The sequence below is a fragment of the Cnephaeus nilssonii genome (genome assembly GCF_951640355.1).
Source record: "Cnephaeus nilssonii genome assembly, chromosome: 1".
In the NCBI taxonomy this organism is placed as follows: domain Eukaryota; kingdom Metazoa; phylum Chordata; class Mammalia; order Chiroptera; family Vespertilionidae; genus Cnephaeus; species Cnephaeus nilssonii.
In genome coordinates this window covers 55,604,859-55,632,528 of record NC_137072.1, presented here as the reverse complement: position 1 = coordinate 55,632,528, position 27,670 = coordinate 55,604,859, and the positions used below count along the sequence as shown (strand labels likewise).

Genomic DNA, 27,670 nt, shown 5'->3' with positions numbered 1-27,670 from the left:
TACACACCAAAATACTGTTGTGGCAGTATTTTCAGCAATGCTGTTACACTCATGGGACATAAAACTTTGGTCAATTAACATCCTTAATCTGTTTCATATGAACTACTTCAAACCAGGCTCTGTAGCCCTGTATTTTTCTGTATTTTAAACTCAGATTTAACACATTGTATGTACTCCTGTTGTTTCTAATTCTTACCTTTCAGAAATAATTTCTTTTTTTTTTAATTGTCTAAAGTTCTACATATGTCTCCTTTTTCCCCAATTGACCCCCCCCCCCCCCTCCAGACATTCCCACCCTGGGCAAGCCCCCATTGCCCCAGCGTCTGTGTCCATTGGTTACACTATTATGCATGCATACAAGTCTTTTGGTTGCTCTCTAAACTCCCCACCCCCCCATTTGTCTCTGGATCTATTCTTGTTCATCAAATTATGCTGATCATTATATCCTACAAATGAGTGAGATCATGTGATATTTATCTTTCTCCGACTGGCTTATTTTGCTTAGCATAATGTTCTTCAGTTCCATCCATGCTGTTGTAAATGGTAAAAGTTCCTTCTTTTTTATAGCAGCATAGTATTCTACTGTGTACTAGTAGATGTACCACAGTTTTTAAATCCACTCATCTGCTGATGGGCATTTAGGCTGTTTCTAAAGCTTAGCTATTATAAATTGTGCTACTATGAACATAGGGGTGCATATATCCTCTCTGATTGGTGTTTCTGGTTTCTTGGAATATAATCCTATAAGTGGGGTTACTGGGTCAAATGGGAGTTCCATTTTTAACTTTTTGAGGAAACTCCATACTGTTCTCCACAGTGGCTGCACCAGTCTGCATTCCCACCAGCAGTGCACGAGGGTTCCTTTTTCTGCACATCCTCGCCAGCACTTGTCTTTGTTGATTTGTTGATGATAGCCATTCTGACAGGTGTGAGATGGTACCGCATTGTTGTTTTGATTTGCATCTCTTGAATGATTAGTGACTTTGAGCGTGTTTTCATATGTCTCTGGGCCTTCTGTATGTCCTCTTTCAAAAAGTGTCTATTTAGGTCCTTTGCCCATTTTTTTGACTGGATCGTTTATCTTCCTTTTGTTAAGTTGTATGAGTTTTCTGTAAATTTTGGAGATTAAACCCTTATCTGAAATATCATTGAAAATATGTTCAACCATGCAGTTGGCTTTCTTGTTGTTTTGTTGATGGTTTCTTTTGCTGCACAGAAGCTTTTTATTTTAATGTATTACCATTTGTTTATTTTCTCCTTAGTCTCCATTGCCCTAGGAACTATGTCTGTAAAGATATTGCTACTTACGATATGTCTGCTATTTTGCTGCCTATGGAGTCTTGTAGGATTTTTATGGTTTCCCATCTTACATTTAAGTCCTTTAGCCATTTTGAGTTTGTTTTTGTGTATGGTGCAAGTTGGTGACTAGTTTCATTTTTATTTATTTATTTTTTTGCATGTATCTGACCAAATTTCCCAGCACCATTTATTGAAGAGACTGTCTTGACCCCATTGTATGCTCTTGCCTCCTTTGTCAAATATTAATTGAGCATAATGGCTTGGGTCAATTTCTGGGTTCTCTGTTCTGTTCCATTGGTCTGTATGTCTGTTCTTGTGCCAGTACCAGGCAGTTTTGAGAACCGTGGCTTGGTAATATAGCCTGATTATCTGGTATGTGTTTCCTCTAACTTTGTTCTTGCTGTGGCTATTCGGGGTCTTTTTTAATTCCAGATGAATTTTTGGAGAGTTTGTTCTAGATCTTTGAAATATGCCATTGGTATTTTAATGGGGAGTGCATTGAATCTGTAGATAGCTTTGGGTAGTAGGAAATTTTAATGATGTTGATTCTACCAATCCATGAACATGGTATGTTCTTCCATTTGTTTATGTCTTCCTCTATCTCTTTTTTGAATGTCCTGTAGTTTTCTCAGTACAGGTCTTTTTCCTCCTTAGTTAAGTTTATTCCTAGGTATCTTAATTTTTTTGGTGCAATGTTAAATGGGATTGGTTTTTTTTTCATTTCTCGTTCTGTGAGTTCATTATTGGTATATAAAAAGGCCATAGATTTCTGGGTGTTAATTTTGTATCCTGCTAGATTGCCGAATTCATTTATTAGGTCTAGTAGTTTTTTGATGGAGTCTTTAGGGTTTTCTCTGTATACTATCATGTCATCTGCATATAAGGACAATTTTACTTCTTTTCCAATTTTGATGCCTTTTATTTCTTTTTCTTGTCTGATCGCTATGGCTAGCACTTCCAGTACTATATCAAACAGGAGTGGTGAAAGTGGGCATACCTGTCTTGTTCCCATTCTTAGGGGAAATGAGTTTAGTTTTTGTCCATTGCGTATGATGTTGGCTGTAGGTTTGCCATATAAGGCTTTTATTATGTTGAGGTATGATTCCTCTATTCCCACTTTGCTGAGAGTTTTTATCAAGAAAGGGTGTTTGCTTTTTCTGCATCGATTGATATGATTATGTGATTTTTGTCTCTCAGTTTGTTTATGTGATGTATCACATTTATTGATTTGCGGATATTGTACCATCTTTGCATCCCCAGAATAAATCCCACTTGGTCATGGTGTATGATCTTCCAAATGTAATGCTAAATCCAATTTGCTAGAATTTTGTTGAGGATTTTAGTATCTATGTCCATCAAGGATATTGCCTGTAGTTCTCTTTTTTTTGTGTGGTGTCTTTATCTGGTTTTGAAATGCTGGCTTCATAGTTAGTTCTTCTTTGAAGGCTTGGTAGAATTCCCCTGTAAAGCCATCTGGACCAGGGCTTTTGTTTGCTGGAAGATTTTTGATTACTGCTTCAATCTCCTCGGTAGTTATCGGCCTATTCAGGTTTTAATCATTTGTATTTCTGTGGGATCGGTTGTTACTTCACCTCTTTCATTTCTAATTTTGTTTATTTGGGTCCTCTCTCTTTGCTTCTTGGTGAGCCTGGCTAGAATTTCATCAATCTTGTTAAAAAAAAGCCATGATGCTTTTTTATTTCTTCTTTGATCTCTTTGGTAACCCAATCATTGTTTAATAGCATGCTATTTAGCCTCCAGGTGTTTGATATTTTTCATTGTTTTTATTGTAGTTGATTTCTAGTTTTATGCCATTGTGATCTGAGAAGATGCTTGGTATGATTTCTATCTTCTTGAATTTGAAGAGACTTTGCCTGTGTCCCAATGTGTGGTCTGTCTTTGAAAATGACCCATGTGCACTTGAGAAGAATGTATATGGTGTTCTGTGGCTTTGGGGTGAAATGTTGTCAATTCCATCTGATCTAGTGAGTCATTTAGGATTGATGTTTCTTTGCTAATTTTTTGTTTAGAGAATTTATCCAGTTGTGTTAGTGGGATATTAAAGTCCCCTACTATGACTGTATTGCTGTCAGTCTCTCCCTTGATATCCTCCAGAAGTTTTTTTATGTATGTGGGGTGCTCCTGTATTGGGTGCATGTATGTTTACCAGAGTTTTATATTCTTGTTGAATTGCTCCCTTTAGTATTATGAAGTGCCTTCCTTATCTATTTTTATGTCCTTCACTTTGAGATCTCATTTGTCAGATATAAGTATTGCTACTCCTACTTCTTTTTCATTTTCATTCGCCTGAAAACCTTTTTCCATCCCTTCACCCTCAGTCTGTGTGCATCTTTTTTTCTGAGGTGGGTTTCCTGTAGATAGCAGATATATGGATCATGTTTTCTTATCCACTCAGTTACCCTATGCCAGTGATGGCGAACCTATGACACGCGTGTCAGCACTGACACGCATAGCCATTTCTGATGACACGCGGCCGCATGCCAAGAATGTGAAACATTTGCTGCTCCTGAGGATGAAACATTTGCGAATAGAGTCTTGGAGTTAGTTTTTTCCTCAAAGTGACACACTACCTGAGTTATACTCAGTTTTTTTGGCGAAGTTTGACACACCAAGCTCAAAAGTTTGCCCATCACTGCCCTATGCCTTTTGATTGGGGCATTTAATCCATTTACATTTAAAGTTATTATTGATAGGTACTTGTTTGTCGCCATTTTTATTCTTTACCCCTGTGTTCCTTTCCCGTTTCCTATTTTTTCATTGTAGAACAGACCCTTTAGCATTTCTTGTATTGCTGGTTTGGTGATAATAAACTCCCTTAGACCTTTCTTGTTTGTGAAGCTCCTGATTTCACCCTCAACTTTGATTGATAGCCTTCCTGAATCCAGTATTCTTGGATTCAGACCCTTGCTTTGCATGACTTTGTATATTTTATTCCATTGCCTTCTGGCCTGATGTGTTTCTGTTCAGAAATCAGTCAATAGTCTGATGGGAGATCCCTTGTAGGTAACTTTCTCTCTCTGGCAGCCTTTAAGATTCTTACTTTGTTGTTTGTGTTTGCCAATCTATATATATAAAAAGCCAGCGACCAGAACACCGTAACAACCAGCCGCTATGATGCCCACTGCGGCCAGCAAACTGGCCTGATTGGGAGTTGGGTGAGCTGGCCAACCTTCTGCAGCCCCTCCCCCCAGTCGGCCCCGCCCCTGATGGGACTCTCCCACCGTGATGAAGGTCAGGGCAGCTGGCTGGCCCCACCCCTGATCCCCCACCCCACCCCTATCAGCCTGCAGCCCCTTCCCTGATCACACCCCCCACCCCGATCAAGAGCAGGGCCAGCTGGCCAACTGCCTGCGGCCCCCTCCACTCCCTCCCAGCCATCCCCACCCCTGATCAGCCCCCACCACCCTGATTGACCCAAGGCCTCTCCCCTCAGCCAGATCCCCTCGATTGGCCCCACACACACGATTCAGGGGTGGGGCTGACCAGCCCACCACCCATAGCCCCTCCCCACGGCCAACACCACCCCAGTCAGCCCCCCCCACCCCAGTCAGGTGGAGCCTGCCGGCCAATCACCCGCAGCCCCTCCCCCCAGCCGGCCGGCCAACCTCCCGCTGTCTCCTCCTCCCAACAGGCCCAGGTCCATTCTGCCCTGATTGGCCCAGCCCCCCCACCCATGCCCGAATTCGTGCACTGGGCCTCTATTTTAATTATAATGTGTCTTGGTGTCGGTCTTTTTGGATTGATCTTGTTTGGGACTCCGTTAGCTTCTTGTACTTGTGTGAGTTTTTTCTTCTTCCCAATATCAGGGAAGTTTTCTGTCATTATTTCTTCAAATAAGTTTTTTATTCCTTGATGAGTTTCCTCTCCTTCTGGGACCCCTATTATTCAGATGTTGTTTTGTTTCAATTTGTCACAAAGTTCCCTTAGGCACCTTTCCTGTTTTTAAGGTTGTTGTTTTTCTCCAGTTTCTGCTCTGCTTGAGTATTTTTTCCTACCTTGTCTTCTAGCTCACTGATGCGGTCCTCTGCTTCTTCTAGTCTACTGTTGATGCTTTCTTTCTACTGTGTTCTTTATTGCAGCAATGTCATTTTTCTTTTTTTCTTTTTTTTTGGTTCTTCATTTCCTCTTTTTCTTACACATATTGAATTTGTCTTCCATCTTTTTCAGTGTCCTTATCTCTGAATTCTTTCTCTGACATATTGCTTGCCTCCATTTCATTTACTTCCTTTTTTCAGTGGTTCCCCCTTTTCTTTTGTGTGTGGGCTGTTTCTTTGTCTCCCCATGTTTACTCCCCTCAGGGTGTCTAGTTATGTAGCTCTCTTTCCTGTGTTGACTTAAAGGCACAAAATACAACATGACAAGACACAACTCATGGGGCACCAAACACAAATGTATTCCAGATACCAATAACCCAAAATAAAGGTGACCACCAGAGAAAAGAGAATTAAGGAAGAGAAAAGCCTGCAAAAATGATATTGAGGGGAAAAAATTATATTGAGAAAAGGAAAAAAAATAAGAGAGAAAAGAAAGAGAAGAAAAATGAAGGGGAGGAAATATATATATATATATATGGGGAGAAAACTAAAAAAAACTAACAGCTAATCCAAAAAATGCAAACAACAAACACCCAGCTGAATCTGAGGAGGCAGAGCTCTCCCTAGGCGATCTCTGACCTTTCTGTTCACAGATTGCCTCGCCAGCCGTGTTTAATTTGCTAATTCCAGGTGGATGTTGTTTGATTCAGGTGTTTCTTCTATCTGCTCTGTGGGAAGGGGCAGAGACCATCCTCGTATTTGGCGCCACTTTGTCTCCCTCTGGACAAACTTCTTAGGCGCCTAAGGCCAGGGAGGTTGGAGTCTCGGTGTTTGTGGGTTCACAGCTGAGGCAGCTGGTCCCTGGGCAATGTGGTTGTAGGGTCCCAGGAGGTATCTGATGTCTCCCCGGTTGAAGGTAAGGCTGGGCTTCTTATCACAGCCGCTCTCCCCTTCAAGATGACATGGTCTGTGTGGCAGAGCCGGCCGCTCTGGGAGAGATTTCAGCAGTAGTGGAGACTGCCCGGCCAGGGGAGCCTGGTCCGCCAGTCCCCAACAGTCCTATGGAATATAGTTGTCCCTCACTCACAAATACAGACACTCCCCGCACGTCCATGCACTCTTGTTTCGTGCTCTCACTATCTTGCAGCCTGCTGTCCCATTGGCTACCATCTTTGACCCCCCTACTTGTAATTTAGATAAATTTAACAGAGGAGGAAATACATTTGCACACACACAAATACATAGGAATATGGGTTTCTATGTTACAAGATCTGTATATTGCACTGTGTGCCCACCACCCAATACTTACACTTTTAAAACAAATATTTCAAAAGTAGTTAATATCCTAATCAAAACAGCTATCAGAGCTGCATTGTGATTGTGGATGAAAAAATTTTATTTGAATGAAAAATTCTATGTAGTAGAGTCTTAAAATTTCCTCATCACTTTTTAAAGTTTTATGTGTAGTGAAAAATATTGTAATAGACTTGTTTCTCAACATGTGTTGATAATGAAGAAATTCAGTAACTTTTATTTGTTAAGAGTATTTTTTGGCTCTTTGTGATTTACATTGGGATAGCATATTCACCTTTGAATACATTTATAAGTGAAGTAGTGTGCTGACCTCATCACGTTTCATCACTTTCATGGCATGTGTGTGGGATGATTTAAGCATTGTGAATGATTCAAAAATAACAAGAGGCCTCAGTTTTGACCATAGAGTGGGGGGGTCAGAGTGAGAGAGAGAGAAAAAACTCTTTCATGTTTGCTGTTGAATGGTTAGGAGCTGAGCACTGGATCGGTCCTGGATTGGATACTGGCTCTGCCACTGCACACATGGGTTTTGTTAGCTACATGACATTGGACAAGTTACCTCTCTGAGTTCCAGAGAACTTCTCATCTGGGAAATAGAGATGATAATAGCATCTACTTTATAACGTAGATGAAATGAAGTAATAATGCATGTGAAGCCCATAGCAAAGTGTCTGAAATATTGTGAACATTCCAATACTGGAACCTATTCTCATCATTACTGTAGTAGAAAGAATTCATTTGGATCTGGAAGTTAAAATATCTATGATATCTTGTATTTATGATTACTTTTGTAGCGAGCAGCATAGGAAAAATGTTTTGTCCAAAAAGTAATGAACTTTAAAATGAACTATAAAGATTTTAGCAATACTGCTGATTTTCCCCCTGCCTAAACTTTTCATTTTTTCAAATGAAAAATGTTTTATGGATGTATTCCCCACTGTTGAAACATAGATTCTGATTTAAGAAGGCTATCATTCTGTCCTACGTCTTTTACCCTTTTCTAGTAGTGGTATCTTGATTTCAGAATCTACCCATTAACTGTGTATTATGCTATACTTATGTCCAGACCCCTTCCATGTGATAAGATCTGTGTAACAGGAAATTAAGAGGACAGGGTTAAAAGCTGGAGGATGGGGGGGCATGGCCTTGTCCTAGGTTTTCATGTTAGATGGATTGTATGCTGTCCTAATGAGAATGAGAAAAGGCTTCCAAGTGAGGCAGACAAATTATGCTCATGTATTTTTATCTTCATACTTTTAAGTTTCTTAATGTGCTAAAATTCAAATCAGTACAATACAATTTTCTAGTATAAACATTAACCCTTTGCACTCGCTTGCTTTTTTCTTGATTCCTGTTACCGATGCTAACCGTGTCGAGTCACACTCGACATCCGAGTGCAATAGAAATGTTATCATAGTTAATATTGCAGTTATTTAGTTAATTTGTTGACATTACATTATGACCAAATATGGGAATGTTTTTTTTTAAATTCTTATTGCCAGAAGAAATAAATCAACAAATACAGGATAAAATTTGACAAGACAGAAAAAAAACAAAACACATTATATTTTGTACTGATTTTTTAAGTACATATAAATAGTTCATAACAGTAAATTAAAAGGTAAGATTAGACCTAGTATTTCAGTTTTTGTGTGTATTGTAAACCTAAATCTCATGTGAGAAAAACTAATGGAAGTATAAATCTATAACACTTGGTAACTCTCTCTTTATCAGTTTATCACTCAAGCCCTATCAGAAGGTTGGTTTGAATTGGTTGGCATTGGTACATAAACATGGACTCAATGGCATTTTGGCAGATGAAATGGTAAGTAATAACTATTTCTAGGATTTTTCATTAAAAGACATCCTTGCTGTCATTAAAGAAATGAAATTTTCCCTTAACTGTAGTTTACTTCCCTCACTTCAGTATCTGTATCCCTCTGACCCCTCCCGGTTTTCTATTGCTTGTCTTAGCTCTAGCCTCCTTACTACCCCAACCCCAAATTAATATGGATTTATTGTCTGTCTGATTATCAAACTAATGAATGAGATTGTACTATATGCGCTTTTCCATAGCTGCCTTTAAAATTAAAATTTATCATAGACACCTGACCTTGTTAGTAAATAAATTCATACGTTTATCAGAACTTCATCAACATCATTTCCAATATTTTACTAGATGTCTCTGAGTTTCTGTTCTTTCTCAAATCACATTTGCTTGAACTTGGGCAGTTTATTACAGCCAGTAGTCCAGGTACTGAAACTTGCCTTTTAACCTTACCTTCTTCCTCCAGCTATATTTTTTTCAAAGTTTTTATTAAAAATGAGTCATGATCTGTGGAGAAAATATTTATTGAATACATATATGTATTACATTGTGTGTTAATTTCCAAAATAAAAATGAACAAGGATAGTGATCTTTGGTCTCTAATTACATTCTGGTAATTTTGAGGGCTTCCACTATTTCTATACACATGTCATTTTAAAGCAAAGATACTATTTAGCTATTTACCTGATAGAAAAATGAATAATACATGCAGGATTTCAAAATAGGTATAGCAGTTAGATATAGAATATAGCACATTACAGTTGTGGAAAAACTGCATTTGAGCAGTCAGTCTGGGTTTTGGATCACAACTTTGCCTTTCTTGAGTCATTTGCTCTTTATCAATGACCTAATCTCTCAGAGCCAACATTAATAAAACGTAGTAATTTTTCTGTTATAAAATCTTATATTTGGTATCAAATGAGGTTTATTATGTGAAACAGTTTTTGTAACTTGTAAAGGACAATATTTGTGATAAGTTCGTGTCTTAGTCTGTTGGGGTACCACAACAGTATCAAAGACTGCGTGGCTTAGAGAACAGAAATTTATTTCTCATAGTTCTGGAGGCTGGAAGTCTTAAGATCAAGGTGTAGCAAGTTTGGTTTCTCCTAAGGCCACATTTTTGGTGTGCCCTCCCATGGCCTTTTCTCCGTGTGCATACATCCTTGGTGTCTCTTTGTCTTTGTCTGTCTGTCTCTCTCTTTTTAAAAATCCTCACCCAAGGATATGCCTATTGATTTTTAGAGAAAGGGGAAGAGGGGGAGAGAAAGAGAAATATCAATGTGAGAGAGACATCAATTGGTTGCCCTCCTTTCATGCCCAACTGGGAATTGAACCTCCTACCTTTCAATATACAGGATGAAACTTCAAGCAACTGAGCCACATTGGCCAGGGCTCTCTTTCTCTTCTTTTAAGAGAGGTTTGGGCCATACCTTTATGACCTTATTTAACCTTTATGGTCCTATCTTGAAATTCAGTCAGTTACACCAGGGGTTAGGGTTTCAACATATGAATCGCAAGTGGGAGGGGAGAAGGAGGGATTTCAGTTATTAACAGATGATAATGTCTTTCTCCCCTGAGGAGCTAAACCTCTTCAGTACCTTTTTTAAAAAAACAAATACCTTATCCTCCTATATAATAAAGAGGTGATATGCAAATTAACTCACGCCCTCACAGATGGCTGCCTACGACCAGGCCAGCAGGGGGTTTAGTGAGGGACGACCAAACGACTGAACAGCAGGCTGCATGGTGCAACCAGGCCAGGGCAGGGAGCAGTAAGAGGCGACCAGGCCAGCAAGGGGGGGCAGTTAGGGGTGACCAGGCAGGCAGGTGAGCAATTAGGAGCCAGCAGTCTAGGATTGTGAGAGAGATGTCCGACTGCTGCAGTTGGACATCCCCCAAGGAGTCCCGGATTGGAGAGGGTGCAGGCTGGGCTGAAGGGACCTGCCCTCCATGCACGAATTTTGTGCACTGGGCCTCTAGTTGATATATAATTTAGCTGCAATAAAACATGCAAATGTTCACCTTAGTGAATTTTTACATATATGTACCCCTGTGTGATCACCTCCCAGATCAACATTTTTATCATCTCAGAAAGTTCCTTTATTACCATCACCATTTGGATGCCTATCACCATATCAGTTTTTTCTGATTTTGAACTTTATATAAATAGAACCATGTGGTATATACTGTTTATTTCTGGTTCTTTTGATGCTTCACAAAGTTACTGAGATTCATTTGAGTATTTACATGTATCAGCTACTATATTGGCATATAGAAGTCCATAATATAAGTATGCTATAACATGTTTATCCATTCTCATGTTGATGGGCATTAAGTTATTTCCAGTGTTTGGCTCTTATAATAGAACTAGTAAGTCTTTTTGTGGAAATATTCTCTCATATATCCTGAATATAGTCTTAGGAGTGGAATTGTTGAGTAGTAAGGTTATATGTTTAATTAGTCATTAGAACATTGTCCTTAGTCTATCTAGTGTGTATTAAATGTTTGCTTTATATAGTTACCAAAATTATATCTTTTATATGCAATACAAAGGTGTTCCGTATTAATGTATGTCACATACTAACTAGCAGTTATGATACATCTTGCAGATTAAACTAATTTATAATTTCCCTTGGGATATTTGTTTCTTTTATCTCATTAAGAACTGAGAACCTAGTAGAAATTCTCATAGTGTTGCATTATAGGGAATCAAAACCAGAAATATATTTTTTCTTTTGTATTTTCCAGTATTTATTTGGGTTTTTTTGTTTATTTATCTTTATATTTCATATATTGTCTTTTGAATTTTAGGGCCTAGGAAAAACTATTCAAGCCATTGCATTTCTGGCATACCTCTATCAGGAGGGTAATAAAGGTCCTCATTTGATCGTTGTTCCTGCGTCAACTATAGGTTTGTAGTATTGTGGACAACCATACTTGACTGTATACTATTTTTTTAAAACATATTTTTATTGATTTCAGAGAGGAAGGGAGAGGGATAGAGAGATAGAAACATCAATGATGAGAATAATTGATTGGCTGCCTCCTCATGCCCCCCACTGAGGGGGATTGAGCCCACAGCCCAGGCATGTGTCCCTGGCCAGAATCAAACCCGGGACCCTTTAGTCTGAAGGCGGACACTCCATCCACTGAGCCAAACTGGCTAGGGCTTGACTATATCCTATTTAACGTAGAGAGAAGAAAAGTGTGTATGTGTGATTCCTTAGTTTGTGGAGATGAATATTTATTTCTGTGGTCTCCTTAGTGTGTGTGTGTGTGTGTGTGTGTGTGTGTGTGTGTGTGTGCGCGCGCGTGCTTGAATGTACTAGAAGTCTTTTAAAGAAAAAAACCTCAAGTATAAGTCAGCTATTATAGATTAAAGACCACTTGATAAAATTTATTTTGTTTTCATAATACTTTAAATTGTTTTGATGAATAAGAGAAACTAAGTGCATTTAAATTTATAATTAAACATTTATTGAGTCAGAAACCATGCAATTCATCCGCATTCAAATTACTGTTACATTCTTGCTCAATTGATTGGATGTAGAATAGAGTAAGAGAATGTATGTATGAATGTAACCAAAAATGACATTTCTTTAAATTGGAAATCATTAATCACCTATAAATACAATGGTTGGTTCTCTGCCCTTTATTTGATGCCACCTCAAAACAGTTGTAATCATCAGGAGTAAAATTGGGAAGGTCCTGTAATTTAAAAAAAAAAAAATCACCTTGTATTACTTTATAAAATAATTTCTGGGTAAAATTTGTCAAACTGTAGTGTTGATTTTATTGCACACACATATCCTGTTGTAGCAGATGCAAGTAATATCTCTTGTTTCATAGATAACTGGTTAAGGGAAGTTAATTTATGGTGCCCCACTTTGAAGGTGCTCTGTTACTATGGTAAGAATATGTCATTTTGCTTTAATTTAAAATTTTTAATATTTTAACAGTAAAGTACAGTAAGTACAATAAAGATGCATATTGTTTTAAATTCTAGGTTCTCAAGAAGAACGCAAACAGATAAGATATAACATTCATAGTAAATATGAAGAATACAATGTAATTGTGACCACGTAAGTATTGAGAAAAAAGTTTTTTGGAAAGAAATTTTGTGTAGCTTCCAAGTTTAAAAAAATATTTAATATTAATATGAAGGAAAGTTTATGCTAAGAATTGTGCAACTAAAATAATGGAATGACTTACTATGAGGATCAGGCATTTTTTTCAGTTTGGTGTGTAAAACCAAGATAGTTTTTTGCTAGTACATTAGGTGACTGGTTGACAGTGGTTATAAAGATTTTGTCTACTTGATTGCAAGTATGCTGTTATAATATTCTGTCAGTTAAAGTAACATTTAAACTCATACAACTCAATGACAAGAAATGAACAAAGGACATGAAAAGATTCTCAACATCACTAATCAATCATGGAAATTCGAATTAAAACCACAGTGAGATACCACCTCACACAAGATAGAATGAAAGTCAACAATCACCTGTAGTTTGGCAAGGGTTTGGAGAAAAGGGAATCCTTGTACACTGTTGGTGGGACTGCAAATTGGTGTAGTCACTATAGAAAACAGAATTAGATCAAAAAGTTAGATTTTGTCTACAACACATCAATTCCACTGCTGTTATCATTCAAAGAGAATAAAAACACTAATTTGAGAAGATAATATGCATCTTTTATTAATAGCCAAGATTTGGAAGCAACCTACGTGTCTGTCCATACATGAATGGATAAAGGAGACGTGGTATATATGTACATGTACAATGAAATATCACACAGCAATAAAAAAAAGGATGAAATCTGCCCCGGCTGGTTTTGATCAGTGGTTAGAACAACTGCCCTTGGACTGAAGGACCACAGATTCAATTCCCAGCCAAAGTTGTGTGTTTACCAGCCCCAGTAGGGGCTCATAAGGAAAGCAAACAATTGATGTTTCACGTTGATGTTTCTCATGTAGATGATTCTCTCCCTTTCCTCCCTCCCTTCCATGTCTCCCCTTCCTCCTTCCCTCCCACTCTCTAGAAATCAATGGAAAAAATATCCTTGGGTGAGGATTAAAAAAAAAAAGAAATCTTGCCTTTTGCAACAACATAGATAGATCTAAAGGGTATTATGCCAAATGAATAGATCAAATCGAGAAAGACAAATACCATATTGTTTCACATATGTGTGTAATCTTTAAAAACCCATGAAAACAGACTCATAAAAACAGCAGAGGGATGGTTGCCAGAGAGGAGATGTTTAGGGAGATGGGTAAAAAAGGCGAAGGGGAATATAGTTAATAATGTGATTAGTTTGTATAGTGACAGATAATTACTAAAATTAGCAGATAATCACATTGTAAGATATAAAAATATTGTATGCCTGAAACTAACATAATGTTGTATATCAACTATCCTATCTAATAAAAGGGTAATATACAAATTGACTGTCACTCCCACACATAAGATGGCCGCACCCATGTGATCAAAGATGGCCGCCACAAGTTGGCCAGCAGGGGAGGGCAGTTGTGGGGGACCAGGCCGGCAGGGGAGGGCAGTTAGGGGTGACTGGGCTGGCAGGGGAGCAGTTAGGCATCGATCAGGCTGGCAGGGGAATGGTTAGGGGGTGATCAGGCTGGCAGGCAGAAGCAGTTAGGAGCAATCAGGAAGGCAGGCAGGCGAGTGGTTGGGAACCAGCAGTCCTGGATTGTGAGAGGGATCCCAGATTGGAGACAGTGCAGGCTGGGCTGAAGGACCCTCCCACACCATGCACAGATTTTGTGCACCGGGCCTCTAGTCCTATATAATAAAAGTAATATGCAAATTGACCATCACTCTAATACACAAGATGGCCACCCCCATGTGATCAAAGATGGCTGCCCCCATGTGGACACAAGTTGGTCAGCAGGGGAGGGCAGTTGGGGGACCCAGGCCTGCAAGGGAGGGCAGTTGGGGGTGAATGCGCCAGCAGAGGAGGGCAGTTGGGGGCAACCAGGCCTGCAGGGGAGGGCAGTTATGGGTGACCCGGCCGGCAGGGGAGGGCAGTTAGGGACGACTAGTCCTGCAGAGGAGGGCAGTTAGGGGCAATCGGGCCAGCAGGGGAGCAGTTAGGTGTCAAATCAGGCTGGCAGGGGAGTGGTTAGGGCAGGGGTCCTCAGTCTTTTTAAACAGGGGGCCAGTTCACTGTCCCTCAAGACTGTTGGAGGGCCGGACTATAGTTTTAAAAAAAAAAAACTATGAACAAATTCCTATGCACACTGCACATACCTTATTTTGAAGTAAAAAAACAAAACGGCAAAAACACCTGGCGGGCCGGATAAATGTCCTTGCGCGCCACATGTGGCCCATGGACCGTAGTTTGAGGACGCCTGGGTTAGGGGATAATCAGGCTGGCAGGCAGAAGCGGTTAGGGGCAATCAGGCAGGCAGGTAGGGGAGCAGTTGGGAGCCAGCAGTCCTGGATTGTGAGAGAAATGTCCTCGAGGGGTCCCAGATTGGAGAGGGTGCAGGCTGGGCTGAGGGACACAAACCTCTTCCCCCCCCCCCTGCACAAATTTCATGTACCAGGCCTCTAGTACTTAAATAAATTTTTAAAAATAAAAAGCATTTCTTTAAAAAATAATAGTAAAGTAACATTTACAATACTCCACCAAGATAATTTATAATGTTTCTATCTTGCAAGTATTAATAAATGAAATGTAATATCAGTGAAAATTTTGAGTTAGAAATAAGGATGAAAAATATAACTGAATAATTTAATCATTAGTAGCTCATTGGCATAAATATCTAGCAGAAAATTTAATGCTGTCATATTAACCCTTTGCACTCGCTTGCTTTTTTCTCGATTCCTTTATCCTAATGCTAACTGTGTCAAGTCACACTCGACATCCGAGTGCAAAAGGTTAACTATGTATTTTAAGGAGGCCATGATTAAAATAATTCATTCAAAATATTTTTATATAGTCTTGTACTTGTAGTTGCTATTAACTGTTACTTCTTGTATCTACACTGCTAGTTTAATATAGTAGTATGTTCTTAGCAGAAATATATCTTAATGTCCTTTTTTCTGCTGCTTTTTAAAATATAACAGTTCATGAAGTGAAGTGTACAACAAGTGCAGATTACATATACATTACCAAAATTGGCTTCTTCCTAGATATGCAGAAGTTGTCTGATTACAGTATAACATTTAAATTTTCTTTTAGCTACTTACGGAGGCTTTTTAATTTTTTTTGTTTTTTTGTTTTGTTATTAATTTCAGAGAGGGAGAGAAAGATAGGAACTTCAGTGATGAGAGAGAATCATTGATCGGCTACCTTCTGCACACCCTCCACTGGGGATTGTGCCTGCAACCCAGGCATGTGCCTGAACAGAAATTGAAACTCGACCTCCTGGTCCATAGGTCGATACTCAATCACTGAGCCACACTGGCCGGGCCATTTTTAAACTTGGTTACATGTACATCAGTAATTATTGGATAATTTACATTACATTAGTATTTATTTGAGCACCAGCTAGTGATATCTTTTAGATACCAATGATTAAAAGTGTATAAATAAAAATAATTTTACAAAGCAATAAAACTTACTAGTGTCCAGGCTCATAAAGGTATAACTGTAGAGATTTCTTTTTTCTTTTGGTGACAGGTATAATTGTGCAATCAGCAGTTCTGATGACCGTGGTCTCTTTCGACGACTAAAACTTAATTACGCAATTTTTGATGAGGGCCATATGCTGAAGAATATGGGCTCTATTCGCTACCAGCACCTTATGACCATTAATGTAAGAGAGTGTTTGTGAATTTTTCCAATTACGATAACATTACATATTATGTATTTTAATGTAAGTAGTATTTTATATCAGGGGTCAGCAAACTTTTTCTGTAAAGGGCCAAATAGGAAATATTTACTACTTTGTGGACTATTTAGCCTCTGTTGTTCTTTTGCTGTTTTTTTTTACAACCCTTTAAAATTGCAAAAACCACTTATAGCTCATGAACCTCAATTTACCATCTCTGTCCTGTGTGATATTAAATATAATCTATTTTCATTACCTCATAAAGTGATTTAAAGATGCAAGTTACCTACTTAAAAAGTGAAACCATTAGTTTTACACATTCTGCCTTAAAATACAATAGATGATAATTTTTTAAATTACTAATCGTTCATTACAGAATGTTACATTATTAATAACGGTATTAATCCCCTCCCACCACCACTGAGGAGGGTAGACAAAGAAGGATGTGTCTCTAATTTAAAAAACCAACTAATCTTAATTACCTTCATTCACAGGCAAATAACCGTTTGCTGCTCACAGGCACACCTGTACAGAATAATCTATTAGAACTCATGTCGCTGTTGAATTTTGTTATGCCACACATGTTTAGTAGTAGCACAAGTGAAATACGAAGAATGTTTTCTTCTAAGACAGTAAGCATAAATTCATATTTTCTCCCCAAATATGTTACTTTGTGTTTTACCTGGGTCATTCTTCTATTTTGTCTTTTTTCTTGTTTTCATTTTGAAATTTAAGTAGTCAATATTCCTATCCTTGGATGAGTTGAGAAATCAGCGAAACACAGTGAGAAATGAATTGGTGACTTCTGTAATCTGTGTCTAAAAATTTTGGTTTTTAACATGCTAATTTTCTGAAGAATAACAATTCTAAATTAGTGGAAGGCTCTGATATATAATATTTGGGAAAAGTTATGGTTATTGCTTTTTCTTTATTAAAATTGGTCAGGGAAATTGGCATTTTTTTAAAGGGGTAAACTGTAGAACTAGGCAAAGATTGAAAATTCCTATCCTGCGACATAAGTTTTGAAATAAAAGTTCGTAAATACAAAAGTAACAGTTTCTAAAAGTTACAATAAAGAAATCTGTTTAGATTAAAATCTTGTTAATTTTCTCCTGATTGCTTAGAATAAGCACAATATAGTCTTTAAAAACTCCTAACTTCTTCCATACAGCAATGTTAATATAGATTCTTGATCTTCTGTCGTACATATTTTGCATGCATTTTCTATGATAGTTTTCTGCTGTAATTAACTGCCTTTTTAACTTTCACTAATGAATTTTTTCTCACTTGATGACCTAACAGTTCATAGGATATGAAGGATACCTTTACATTTTAGAATAAAATTCCACACTTCTTTAATTCTTTAAAATTAACCAGTTTTGACTAATAACTATGCCCATATTTTAGATCACATAATTCGCATCACCTGTACTAGTTTTCTTTTAGGGCTGTTTTCCACAAATAAATACAAGTTTTTTACCTCTCTCTCATACCCTTCATCTCACCTTTCTCTCTCTCTCTCTCTCTCTCTCTCTCTCTCTCTCTCTCTCTCTCTCCTCTCTCTCTCTTTTTCTCTCTTTCTCTCTCTCTCTCTCTCACACACACACACATTTTTCATTATGTTCTCTAGGTAATCAGTAACAACTCATCAGTTAATGACTTCTGAAAACATTGTGAACCTAGTACAGTTCAGCATAATGTACAATTTACATTTCATGAAATCTCAAAATACTTATGGAGCTTTAAGAAGTAGGTTATAGCCCATAATATAAATGTGACGTTCCATCTAGAATAAATGGAGTTTCTATGCAAAACAACTCAAATTTTCATGTTGTGTAATATTGTGATCATTTAAATGAATATAATTTCTAAAAGGATATGTTCTTATTTTATTTAGAAATCAGCAGATGAGCAAAGTATATATGAAAAGGAGAGAATAGCACACGCAAAACAAATTATAAAACCATTTATTCTCAGAAGAGTAAAAGATGAGGTAACTCTTATCTGCATATTTTTTATTATGATTGGTTTTTAAGTGTCTGTGTTCGTCTTTATCTGATTATTTTACTTAAACTGGTTTCCTCGTTCAGGTTCTCAAGCAGCTGCCCCCCAAGAAGGACCAGATTGAGTTGTGTCCCATGTCGGAGAATCAGGAGCAACTCTACCTGGGTCTTTTCAGCAAATTGAAAAAGTCTATCAATAACTTGGGTATAACCTGATTTTCACAATTTTATGTGAAAAATGATCTTGTCCTGGGGCAGCATTTTGTTCACTCATAGTGGGCTTCACTCATTTTTTTAAGTTAGTTTTAATTTGAAGAAATAATTTTAGCTCTTTGTTTGCATTGAGATATATTTCAACAAACAGCTGTCAGCTTGTTTTTTGCATTATTTAAAAATCTGTCTCTTTGGATCACAGAAAAAAACACAGAAATGTGCAATGTCATGATGCAATTGAGAAAAATGGCCAATCATCCTTTATTACATCGCCAATATTACACAGCTGAAAAACTCAAGGAAATGTCCCAGCTTATGTTAAAGGTAAAGATTCCATCTTATGCTAACACTAAGCTTTATTACCACTGTTAAACATGAGGTTAAATTGTTAGGTTAAAAATCAGACCATTGAGCCGAAACCGGTTTGGCTCAGTGGATAGAGCGTCGGCCTGCGGACTGAAAGGTCCCGGGTTCGATTCCGGTCAAGGGCATGTACCTTGGTTGCGGGCACATCTCCAGTGGGGGGTGTGCAGGAGGCAGCTGATCGGTGTTTCTCTCTCATCGATGTTTCTGGCTCTCTATCCCTCTCCCTTCCTCTTTGTAAAAAATCAATAAAATATATTTAAAAAAAAAAATCAGACCATGGAACCTAATAAGCATATTAACTTTTTAACCACATTTAAGAAAAACAAATATGTTTTAAGACCAAGTTCAAGATAATTTGGGAGATATAAAAGTCAAAGAAGGACTGACCAGGAATCAGCCAACTACCTCCAGAGAGACAAATATGGCAGTGTCTATTTTTATAAATAAAGTTTTATAACAGCCACAGCCTTTTGTTTTGGTGTTGTCTGTGACTGCTTTCTCAATAAAAGGGCAGAGTTGAATGTTTGCCAAACAGATCATTTAGCCTACAAAGTCTAAAATATTTACTGTCTGGCCCTTTGCAGAAAAAGTTTGCCACTTCTTGATCTAGACTTCATAATATACTTATTTATTTTTTTACCAAAAGATTTCTCAGATTTTATGGCCTGGGTAGTGAGTAATTTTTCTCTCTTTTTTTTTTTCATTTTATCCTTTATTTTGTCTATAGTTTTAGCCATTACTCTTTATATTTACCTCATTCTTTTTTAGCACCCACCCATATTTCTCCTGTTAAATGCTTTTTTAAAAATATATTTGCTTTTTTTTAAAATATATTTCTTGCTTTTTTTTAAATATATTTTTTATTAGTTTCAGAGAAGGAGAGGGATAAAGAGTTAGAAATATCAACAATGAGAGAAAATCATTGATTGGCTGCCTCCTGAACGCCCCACACTGGGCATTGAACCTGCAACCTGGATATATGCCCCAACTGGGAATCTATCTCTGATCTCCTGGTATCAAACCCTGACTTCCTGGTTCATAGGTCAATACTCAACCTCTGAGCCCCGCCAGCTGGGCAGCAGCCATTTGTTTTGATTTATTTTATTTTATTTTTTTTTACTATTATTTTAAACTTACTAATGGAAAATTTCAAACATGTAAAAGTAGAGAGAATGGTATAATGAAATCCTCTGCCCATATAACCTTCACACATTTTCTGCAATTACTATCTGGAATGACACTACTCTTTGTTTATTTTTTATCTATTTAAGTGTAGTTGTTATACAATGTTATATTAATTTCAGGTTTACCATATAGGTATTTGACATTTTTATACCTTACAATGTGATCACTCACTAATACTGTTCATCATCTGCCACCGCAAACTTATCACATCACTAGAGGCCCAGTGCATGAAATTCGTGCACTCAAGGGGTGGGGTCACCCAGCCTGGCCTGTGCCCTCTTACAGTGCAGGAGCCCACAATTGATCACTTCAAAGAGGTAGGCCCCGCCCACCCATCCGGGGTTCCTTGCCCCAAAGAGGTAGGCCAGAGCCGGGGGTCCCACCTCTGCGCTGCGCAGAGTCGCAGGCCTCGCCACATGGAGCCACTGGGCCCTGCCTCCACGTCGTACACACAGCGTCAAGTCCCTACCCACCCGAGTGTGCCCACTGCGCACGCAGCCTCCTGGTGATGGATTGTGAGGGCATCACAGCATGAGGACGTAACGACCATTTGCATATTAGCTCTCTTTATTATATAGAATTACTGACTATATTCCCCTTCTTTTTTTTTTTTTTACCCTTCTCCCTTCCCCTTCCCCTCAGGCAACCATCCATTTGGTCTGTTTTTATAAATCTGTTCTTGTTTGTTCATTTGTTTTCTTTTGTATGTTTTTTTATGTTCTACATATAAATAATACCAGATGTTATTTATCTTTGTCTGATTTATTTCACTTAGCTTAATACCCTGATTTATTTCATAATACCCTGTTGCAAACGGCAAGATTTCATACTTTTTTATTGCTGTGTATTATTCATTGTACATATATATATCATATTTTATTTATCCATCTATCTATGGACACTTAGGTTGCTTCCATATCTTAGCTGTTGTAAATAATAATGCACTGAACATAGGAATGCATATATCTTTTCAAATTAGTATTTTTGTTTTTTTTCAGATAAGTGCCAGAAGTGGAATTACTGAGTTGTATGATAGATCTATTTTTAGTTTTTGATATATATCTATATTGTTGTCCATAGTGTTATAGTGATCATTTAAACAAATGGTTATTTAAACCACTATGCAGTCCCACCAACATTGCACAAGGGTATCACTACTCTTGTTTCATCTAGTCCCTTCCCCAAGATTATTTTGAAATAAATTCTAGATCCTTTTTCATCTGTAAATATTTCATTATGTTAATTCTAAAATAGTAGGAACTTTCCCCCTTTATTGTACCTAAAAAATATTAGTTTTCTTTGTTACAACTATCGTCCTAAAATTTCTATGATTTAGATGTTTTATCAGATGTGAACAATTTATTAGATTGTTTTGACCATATAAATTATCTCAGTTTTGAAGTATGTGTATTATTTGTTTTGCTTTGAGGAACCTACACATTGTGAAGCTAACCCTGACCTGATCTTTGAAGATATGGAAGTTATGACAGACTTTGAATTACATGTACTTTGTAAACAGTATCGGCACATTAATAACTTCCAGTTAGACATGGACTTGATTTTAGATTCTGGAAAATTCCGAGTTTTGGCACGCATTTTGTCTGAACTAAAAGAGAAGGTATTAAAGAAGAATGCACTTCTTTTGTGTTTTCTCAATTAGTAAACTTCTTAAGACAATTCTGGCATGATTTGACTTTCTTAAAGTTTTAGCCATTGTCTGTTCTGCATTCTTTTAGAAACGAGTGTTTTGAGCATTTGGGGGAGATACAGTAGTTCCCCCCTTATCTGCCCTTTTGCTTTCTGTGGTTTTAATCACCAAAAGCCAAACATAATCCAAAAATATTAAATGGAGAAATCCCAGAAATAAACAATTAGTAAGTTCTAAACTGCACACTATTCTAAGTTTTGTGGTGAGATCTTGTGCTGTCTCACCTGGACATGAATCAGTATATGCCAGCATATGTACACTATGTGCACTAGCCCATTAGTCACTCAGTAGTTCTTTCAGTTATCACATCTGTAGTTGGTTATTAGATCGGCTGTGTAACACATTGCTTGTGTTCAAGTAACCCTTATTTTATTCATTAATGGCCCAAAGTGCAAGAGTAGTGATGCTAGTAATTTGGATATACCAAAGGCAAGCTGTAAAGTGCTTCCTTTAAGTGTAAAAGTGTGTATGTAGAGGGAAAAACAGTATATGTAGGGTTTGGTACTATCCGTGGTTTCCGGCATCTGCCATGGATCTTGAAATGTATTCCCCGCAGATAAGGGATTTCCACTGTATATGGGAGTATATTTTCCTGATTACTTTTCCTCGGTCAAACCTCCAAAAGAAAAATAGAAGTTATTAGAACTGTCTATATTGGTGTTTTTTAAAAAAGAATCTTGTCATTATTTCATAGGTAACACTTGATCTGTATGATTGATACTATGTTAAATAGTTAATTAATAACTACAGTTTATATGTGAAATAGCTTAAATTTGTAAGATCACAATCCAAATAGTACTTTGTAGCTCTTCCCATTTACTGTCCTTACAAATCAAAACTGAATATTGAATTTAGTTCTTAAGTTTAGAAATTAAGTTTACTTATATACAATCTAAAATAAGAATTTTACCTTAGTTATGGTTACTTGATTTTTATTAAAGAAGCAGTTGAACATTAGATATTTATAATTTTTCTTACCATGTATTTAATACATATACGTATTTTCACAGGGTGATAGAGTTGTATTATTTAGCCAATTTACCATGATGCTGGACATTTTAGAGGCTCTTTTAAAACATCATCAGCATAGGTACCTCAGATTAGATGGAAAGACTCAGATTTCTGAAAGGTTGGTATACTTTACCTTCAAAAATTTCTATCCATCTTAACCTCAAATTAGATTAAATGTTTGCATTTTAAATGTCTAGAGCACTTGATAGAATTGTATTGCTTTGAGTCTTATGTGTGGTTACTTCCAGTCATTACCTGAAGATGAGGAATTTTTTTTTTTTTGGTCTAAATTGCATAAAAGTATATTTTGAAACAGTTCTATAATTGTATACTTAGTAGTGTTTTTCTCTTTAAAAATCATTCAAAGTCTAAAGCACCTTATCTGTAAACCAAGATTGTTTTAAAATCTTGGCCTTTCATATTTTAAGAGAAATTGAATAAGTTATGTTTTAATTTCCAAAGGTTAAAAATGGTTATCTTGAAAAAAGGAATGTTTTTTCCAGAGTGTTTAACTGCATTATATCTTGATTTACTTTTTATCAGCCAGAGTGAATTTCCGCACTCCCCGCCCCTCCCCCCCCCCCCCCCCCATTACAGTGAGGAAGTCATGCTAAAAGAGATTACACCAGTACAGCTTGATCTTGAGAGTCAGTTCATACTTACATTGTCTACTAGTAGCAGTTGACAGACTTCGGAGAAGGTTAAAGATTGAAAAGCCATATGTAGAATTTAGAGAAGCCAGAACCATTAAACAAAGGACAAAATAGTCCTTCAGAAACTAATCAAATCTGAATAGTTGACTTAAGTAAGAATTAGTAGAGATAAATGGTATAGAAAAGAAGTTGAATTGGGAAGATCTTTCAATAATATAGCTGCAGGTAACGTAACTATAATACAAAAAGCATGCATTTACATCTTCAAGTTTATTTTTCATGTGATGTGATTGTTTTCATTTTAATTATATACCTTTTGGTGAGATGTAACCTAATATATTTATCCTACAGGATTCATTTAATTGATGAGTATAATACCGATATGGATATCTTTGTGTTTCTGCTGTCAACAAAAGCTGGTGGCTTAGGAATAAACCTGACTTCAGCAAATGTTGTTATACTTCACGACATCGACTGTAACCCTTACAATGATAAACAAGCAGAAGATAGATGCCATAGGGTAGGCCAGACTAAGTAAGTGTTTTCAGTTGAAATTTATTTTTTAATAAAATGCAAGTTTATTGTGTATGGACTATGAGAATATAGTCTGTCAGCTGTCCTGACTTAGTTTTTATATTTTTTATCAAAGCATGGCTGCTGATGTATTTTTATACGAGCAGTGTTGAATATGAACTTCACTGTGTAACCTATTCAATTTATTCTAGTTTTTACAACAAAATAACCTCCCACCCCAACCCAAATAGTTCTGTAGCTAATGAAAAGGTTGTATTATCAATGATCCAGTGCCTTTGAAATGATTAATAATTAAAAATACTTGCTTGTTAGACCATTTAAGAGTCAGATAGACTTGGTAATATACATACTTTTGCTACCCAATTACTCTTAGGAAATAGATTCTTTGAGTTGTAGCTATTTTAGGTGATGTTATTATTGACATTGGTCATAGGACCATATAGATGTGAAAAAATATCTACACTTCAACTCTACTTTCACATATAAACAGCAGACAATGTTTTCTTTGTGGAGTATTTGACAGTATTTCCAAGACATTTTGATATATTCATTTATAAACCAAATAGGTTATCAGTACCTGTTGTGGAATTCAAACCTCCCATGTAATTATTTCTAAGAACCTAATAATTAAAGCATGTTCCTTTTTAAAATGCTATTACCTATCTGAACCCAGAACTGTTTGTTGTAAACCCAATACTTTTTAAAGTACAAATTCTTTCTCGCTTCTCTTGGATTAGTAAGCAAGGATGTTTGAAAGTGACATGCTCAGAAAATGTCAATTTGAAGTAGTTTGAATAAAGAAATTCAAATTTATGTATATATTTGTTACACATTTTTTAAAATATTCTTATAGAACTTTAAGATGATTTATATAGTTCATATGTATCCAAACATTTTATATTTATTAACCAATGGACATATGTTTTATTTTTTAGAGAAGTACTAGTTATAAAATTAATAAGCCAAGGGACGATTGAAGAATCTATGCTAAAAATTAACCAACAGAAATTGAAACTAGAGCAAGATATGACCACAGTAGATGAAGGTAAGTTGTTTATAAGCAGAAACCTCAGTATTTATTTATATGGAAATACAACAAATTAGCAATACAAAAGGGTAACAAAGATGGTCTGGGTCCTTAACTGGCATACAGTTTAGGGATGGTGTAGGAGAAAAGAAAGATACTGATTTCAAAAGTACAACAATAACTAAGATAATTTTGCCAGAATTGATGTAAATAAACACTTTGATTTTGGAAAATTCTGTCTATTCTATCCCTTATCTCTGATACCAAAACATTCCAGAAATAAATTAAAATTGGATCTATGCCGAAACCGGTTTGGCTCAGTGGATAGAGCGTCGGCCTGCGGACTCAAGGGTCCCAGGTTCGATTCCGGTCAAGGGCATGTACCTTGGTTGCGGGCACATCCCCAGTAGGGGGTGTGCAAGAGGCAGCTGATCGATGTTTCTCTCTCATCGATGTTTCTAACTCTCTATTCCTCTCTCTTCCTCTCTGTAAAAAATCAATAAAATATATTTTTAAAAAAAATTGGATCTATAATTTTATAATATCATGATTTACTTACATAGTAATATTTATGAATCAAAAGATTTAAAATTGATGGTATAATATGAATTTATTTACATTAATATTTGACTAGCAAATATTTATTGCACTAAGTATAATCAAATGCATATTTTCAAAAATTTAATAATTTCTGATGGAAGTAATTGGCTTTAGGAAAAAACCCTCAAATTCCACCTTTTTGAAAAGAATAATTTTTAGTTTTATAAGTTTAAAAGTTTAAACACATATATATGAAAAGATACAAATATATGAAAAGATACAAAATTCAAAATATGTAAAAGGCAAACAAAAGCCTCCCACCCTATCACTCACCTCCCTCTCCCTTCCTCTCTGAAATCAATTAAAAAACAAAAACTGCTACATAAAGTCAGGCCACATCACAACAAAACCAATTACCTGGTGAGATTCAATGAGGTGTACTCAAGTGCTAACCATTCACCAAACATTGTGAGCAGTGACTCTTGGATTTAAATTTGTAGAATATAGTTGTAGATATGTAATATTTATTTATGTTGGTGAAATTACTATAATGTTTTTTTCCACAACATCTGATCTATTTGCTAAAATTTATTTAAAATAACAGTGAATAGGGGAGGCTGGGGGAAGGTCTATGGGGGAAAAAAGGATATATATGTACTACTATATGTAATGCTTTAAACAATAAAATAAAATTTAAAAAAATAACATTTAGTAACAAAAAAATTAACCTTTTAATCTACTAGTCCTAGCTAATAAAAGAGTAATATGCAAATTGACCATACCTCCACTGTACCCACAAGCCACGCCCACAAGCCCAATCAGGAGCAAACATGCAAATAAACCCAACCAAGATGGCTGCAGCCACAGAGAGCAGGAGGGAGGCTTGGGTTTCTCTGGCGATGGAGGAAGCCAAGCTTTCCACCTGCCCTTGCCGGCCTAGGCCTCCACTCAAGGCTACAAAGTTTCAATGATAGAAGATAAATAAATCCAAACAGATATGGCGGCAGTCATGGAGCTGAAAAGAGCAAGAGGCTAGGGTTTCCCCCAGTGATGGAGGAAGCCAAGCTTCTGAAGCCTTGGCCTGCCTTGGCCTCTGCTCCAGGGTACAAAGTTTCAGTTATAGAAGATACATAAATCCCAACAGAAATGGCTGCCGCCACCGAGCAAGCAGGAAGCTTGGCTCCACTCCAGGCTACAAAGTTTCAATTGTAAAAGATAAATAAATCCCAGATACTGGGCCTTTGCTTGGGTCGCCGAGGGTTGTGGCTGGCCTGCAAACCACCACAGGCCCCTCGCCCAGGCCACCCCACGCCCCAGGCCACCCCACGCCCCAGGCCCCTCGCCAAGGCCACCCCACGCCCCAACCTGATCCAGGACACCCTTCAGGGCAAACCAGCTAACCCCCACCCATGCACCAGGCCTCTATCCTATGTAATAAAAGAGTAATATGCAGATTGACCATCACTCCAATACATAAGATGGCTGCCCCCATGTGGACACAAGATGGCCAGCAGGGGAGGGCAATTAGGGGTGACCAAGCCGACATAGGAGGGAAGTTGGGGGTGACCGGGCCTGCAGGGGAGGGCAGTTAGGGGTGACCAGGCCTGCAGGGGAGGGCAGTTAGGGGCAAACAGGCTGGCAGGGGAACAGTTAGGCATCAATCAGGCTGGCAGGGGAGTGGTTAGGGGGTAATCAGGCTGGCAGGCAGAAGCAGTTAGGGGCAATCAGGAAGGCAGGTAGGGAGCAGTTGGGAGCCAGCAGTCCTAGATTGAGAGGAATGTCCTATTGCCCATTTAGGCCCAGTCCCACACTGGGATCGTTATATTTGGATTGTTGTCACCTTTCTGGCACAAACATAGAATTTTTTAGACTGTTTCACTGCTCTTACAACAGTGTACAGAATAAAATATTGGCTTAGTTAAAATAAAATGGTTTTTATTATGATAAAGGTTTATTTTATCTACTGCTACAATAAACTATCAAATTACTACACTGAAATGTATTATGGTAATACTAGAGGCCCGGTGCACAAAATTCATGCATGGGGTGGGGGAGTCCCTCAGCCCAACCTGCACCTCTCCAATCTGGGACCCCTTGAGGGATGTCCGACTGCCCGTTTAGGCCCAATCCTGGTAGGGT

General features: G+C 37.4%; 1 protein-coding gene across 4 annotated transcripts in view; it reads left to right on the top strand.

Annotated features, from left to right (window-relative positions):
- SMARCAD1 (SNF2 related chromatin remodeling ATPase with DExD box 1) overlaps window positions 1–27,670 on the top strand; it is a 105,876-nt gene that overhangs the window by 75,061 nt on the left and 3,145 nt on the right. For all 4 annotated transcript variants that reach the window (XM_079764839.1, XM_079764838.1, XM_079764840.1 and 1 more), the window contains 13 exons: window positions 8,403–8,493; window positions 11,308–11,407; window positions 12,346–12,405; window positions 12,503–12,578; window positions 16,141–16,276; window positions 16,786–16,923; window positions 18,189–18,284; window positions 18,382–18,499; window positions 18,710–18,831; window positions 21,488–21,676; window positions 22,777–22,895; window positions 23,782–23,964; window positions 24,900–25,009. In XM_079764839.1, the coding sequence (XP_079620965.1) occupies window positions 8,403–8,493; window positions 11,308–11,407; window positions 12,346–12,405; window positions 12,503–12,578; window positions 16,141–16,276; window positions 16,786–16,923; window positions 18,189–18,284; window positions 18,382–18,499; window positions 18,710–18,831; window positions 21,488–21,676; window positions 22,777–22,895; window positions 23,782–23,964; window positions 24,900–25,009 (1,538 nt within the window). The remainder of the gene's footprint in view (window positions 1–8,402; window positions 8,494–11,307; window positions 11,408–12,345; window positions 12,406–12,502; window positions 12,579–16,140; window positions 16,277–16,785; window positions 16,924–18,188; window positions 18,285–18,381; window positions 18,500–18,709; window positions 18,832–21,487; window positions 21,677–22,776; window positions 22,896–23,781; window positions 23,965–24,899; window positions 25,010–27,670) is intronic.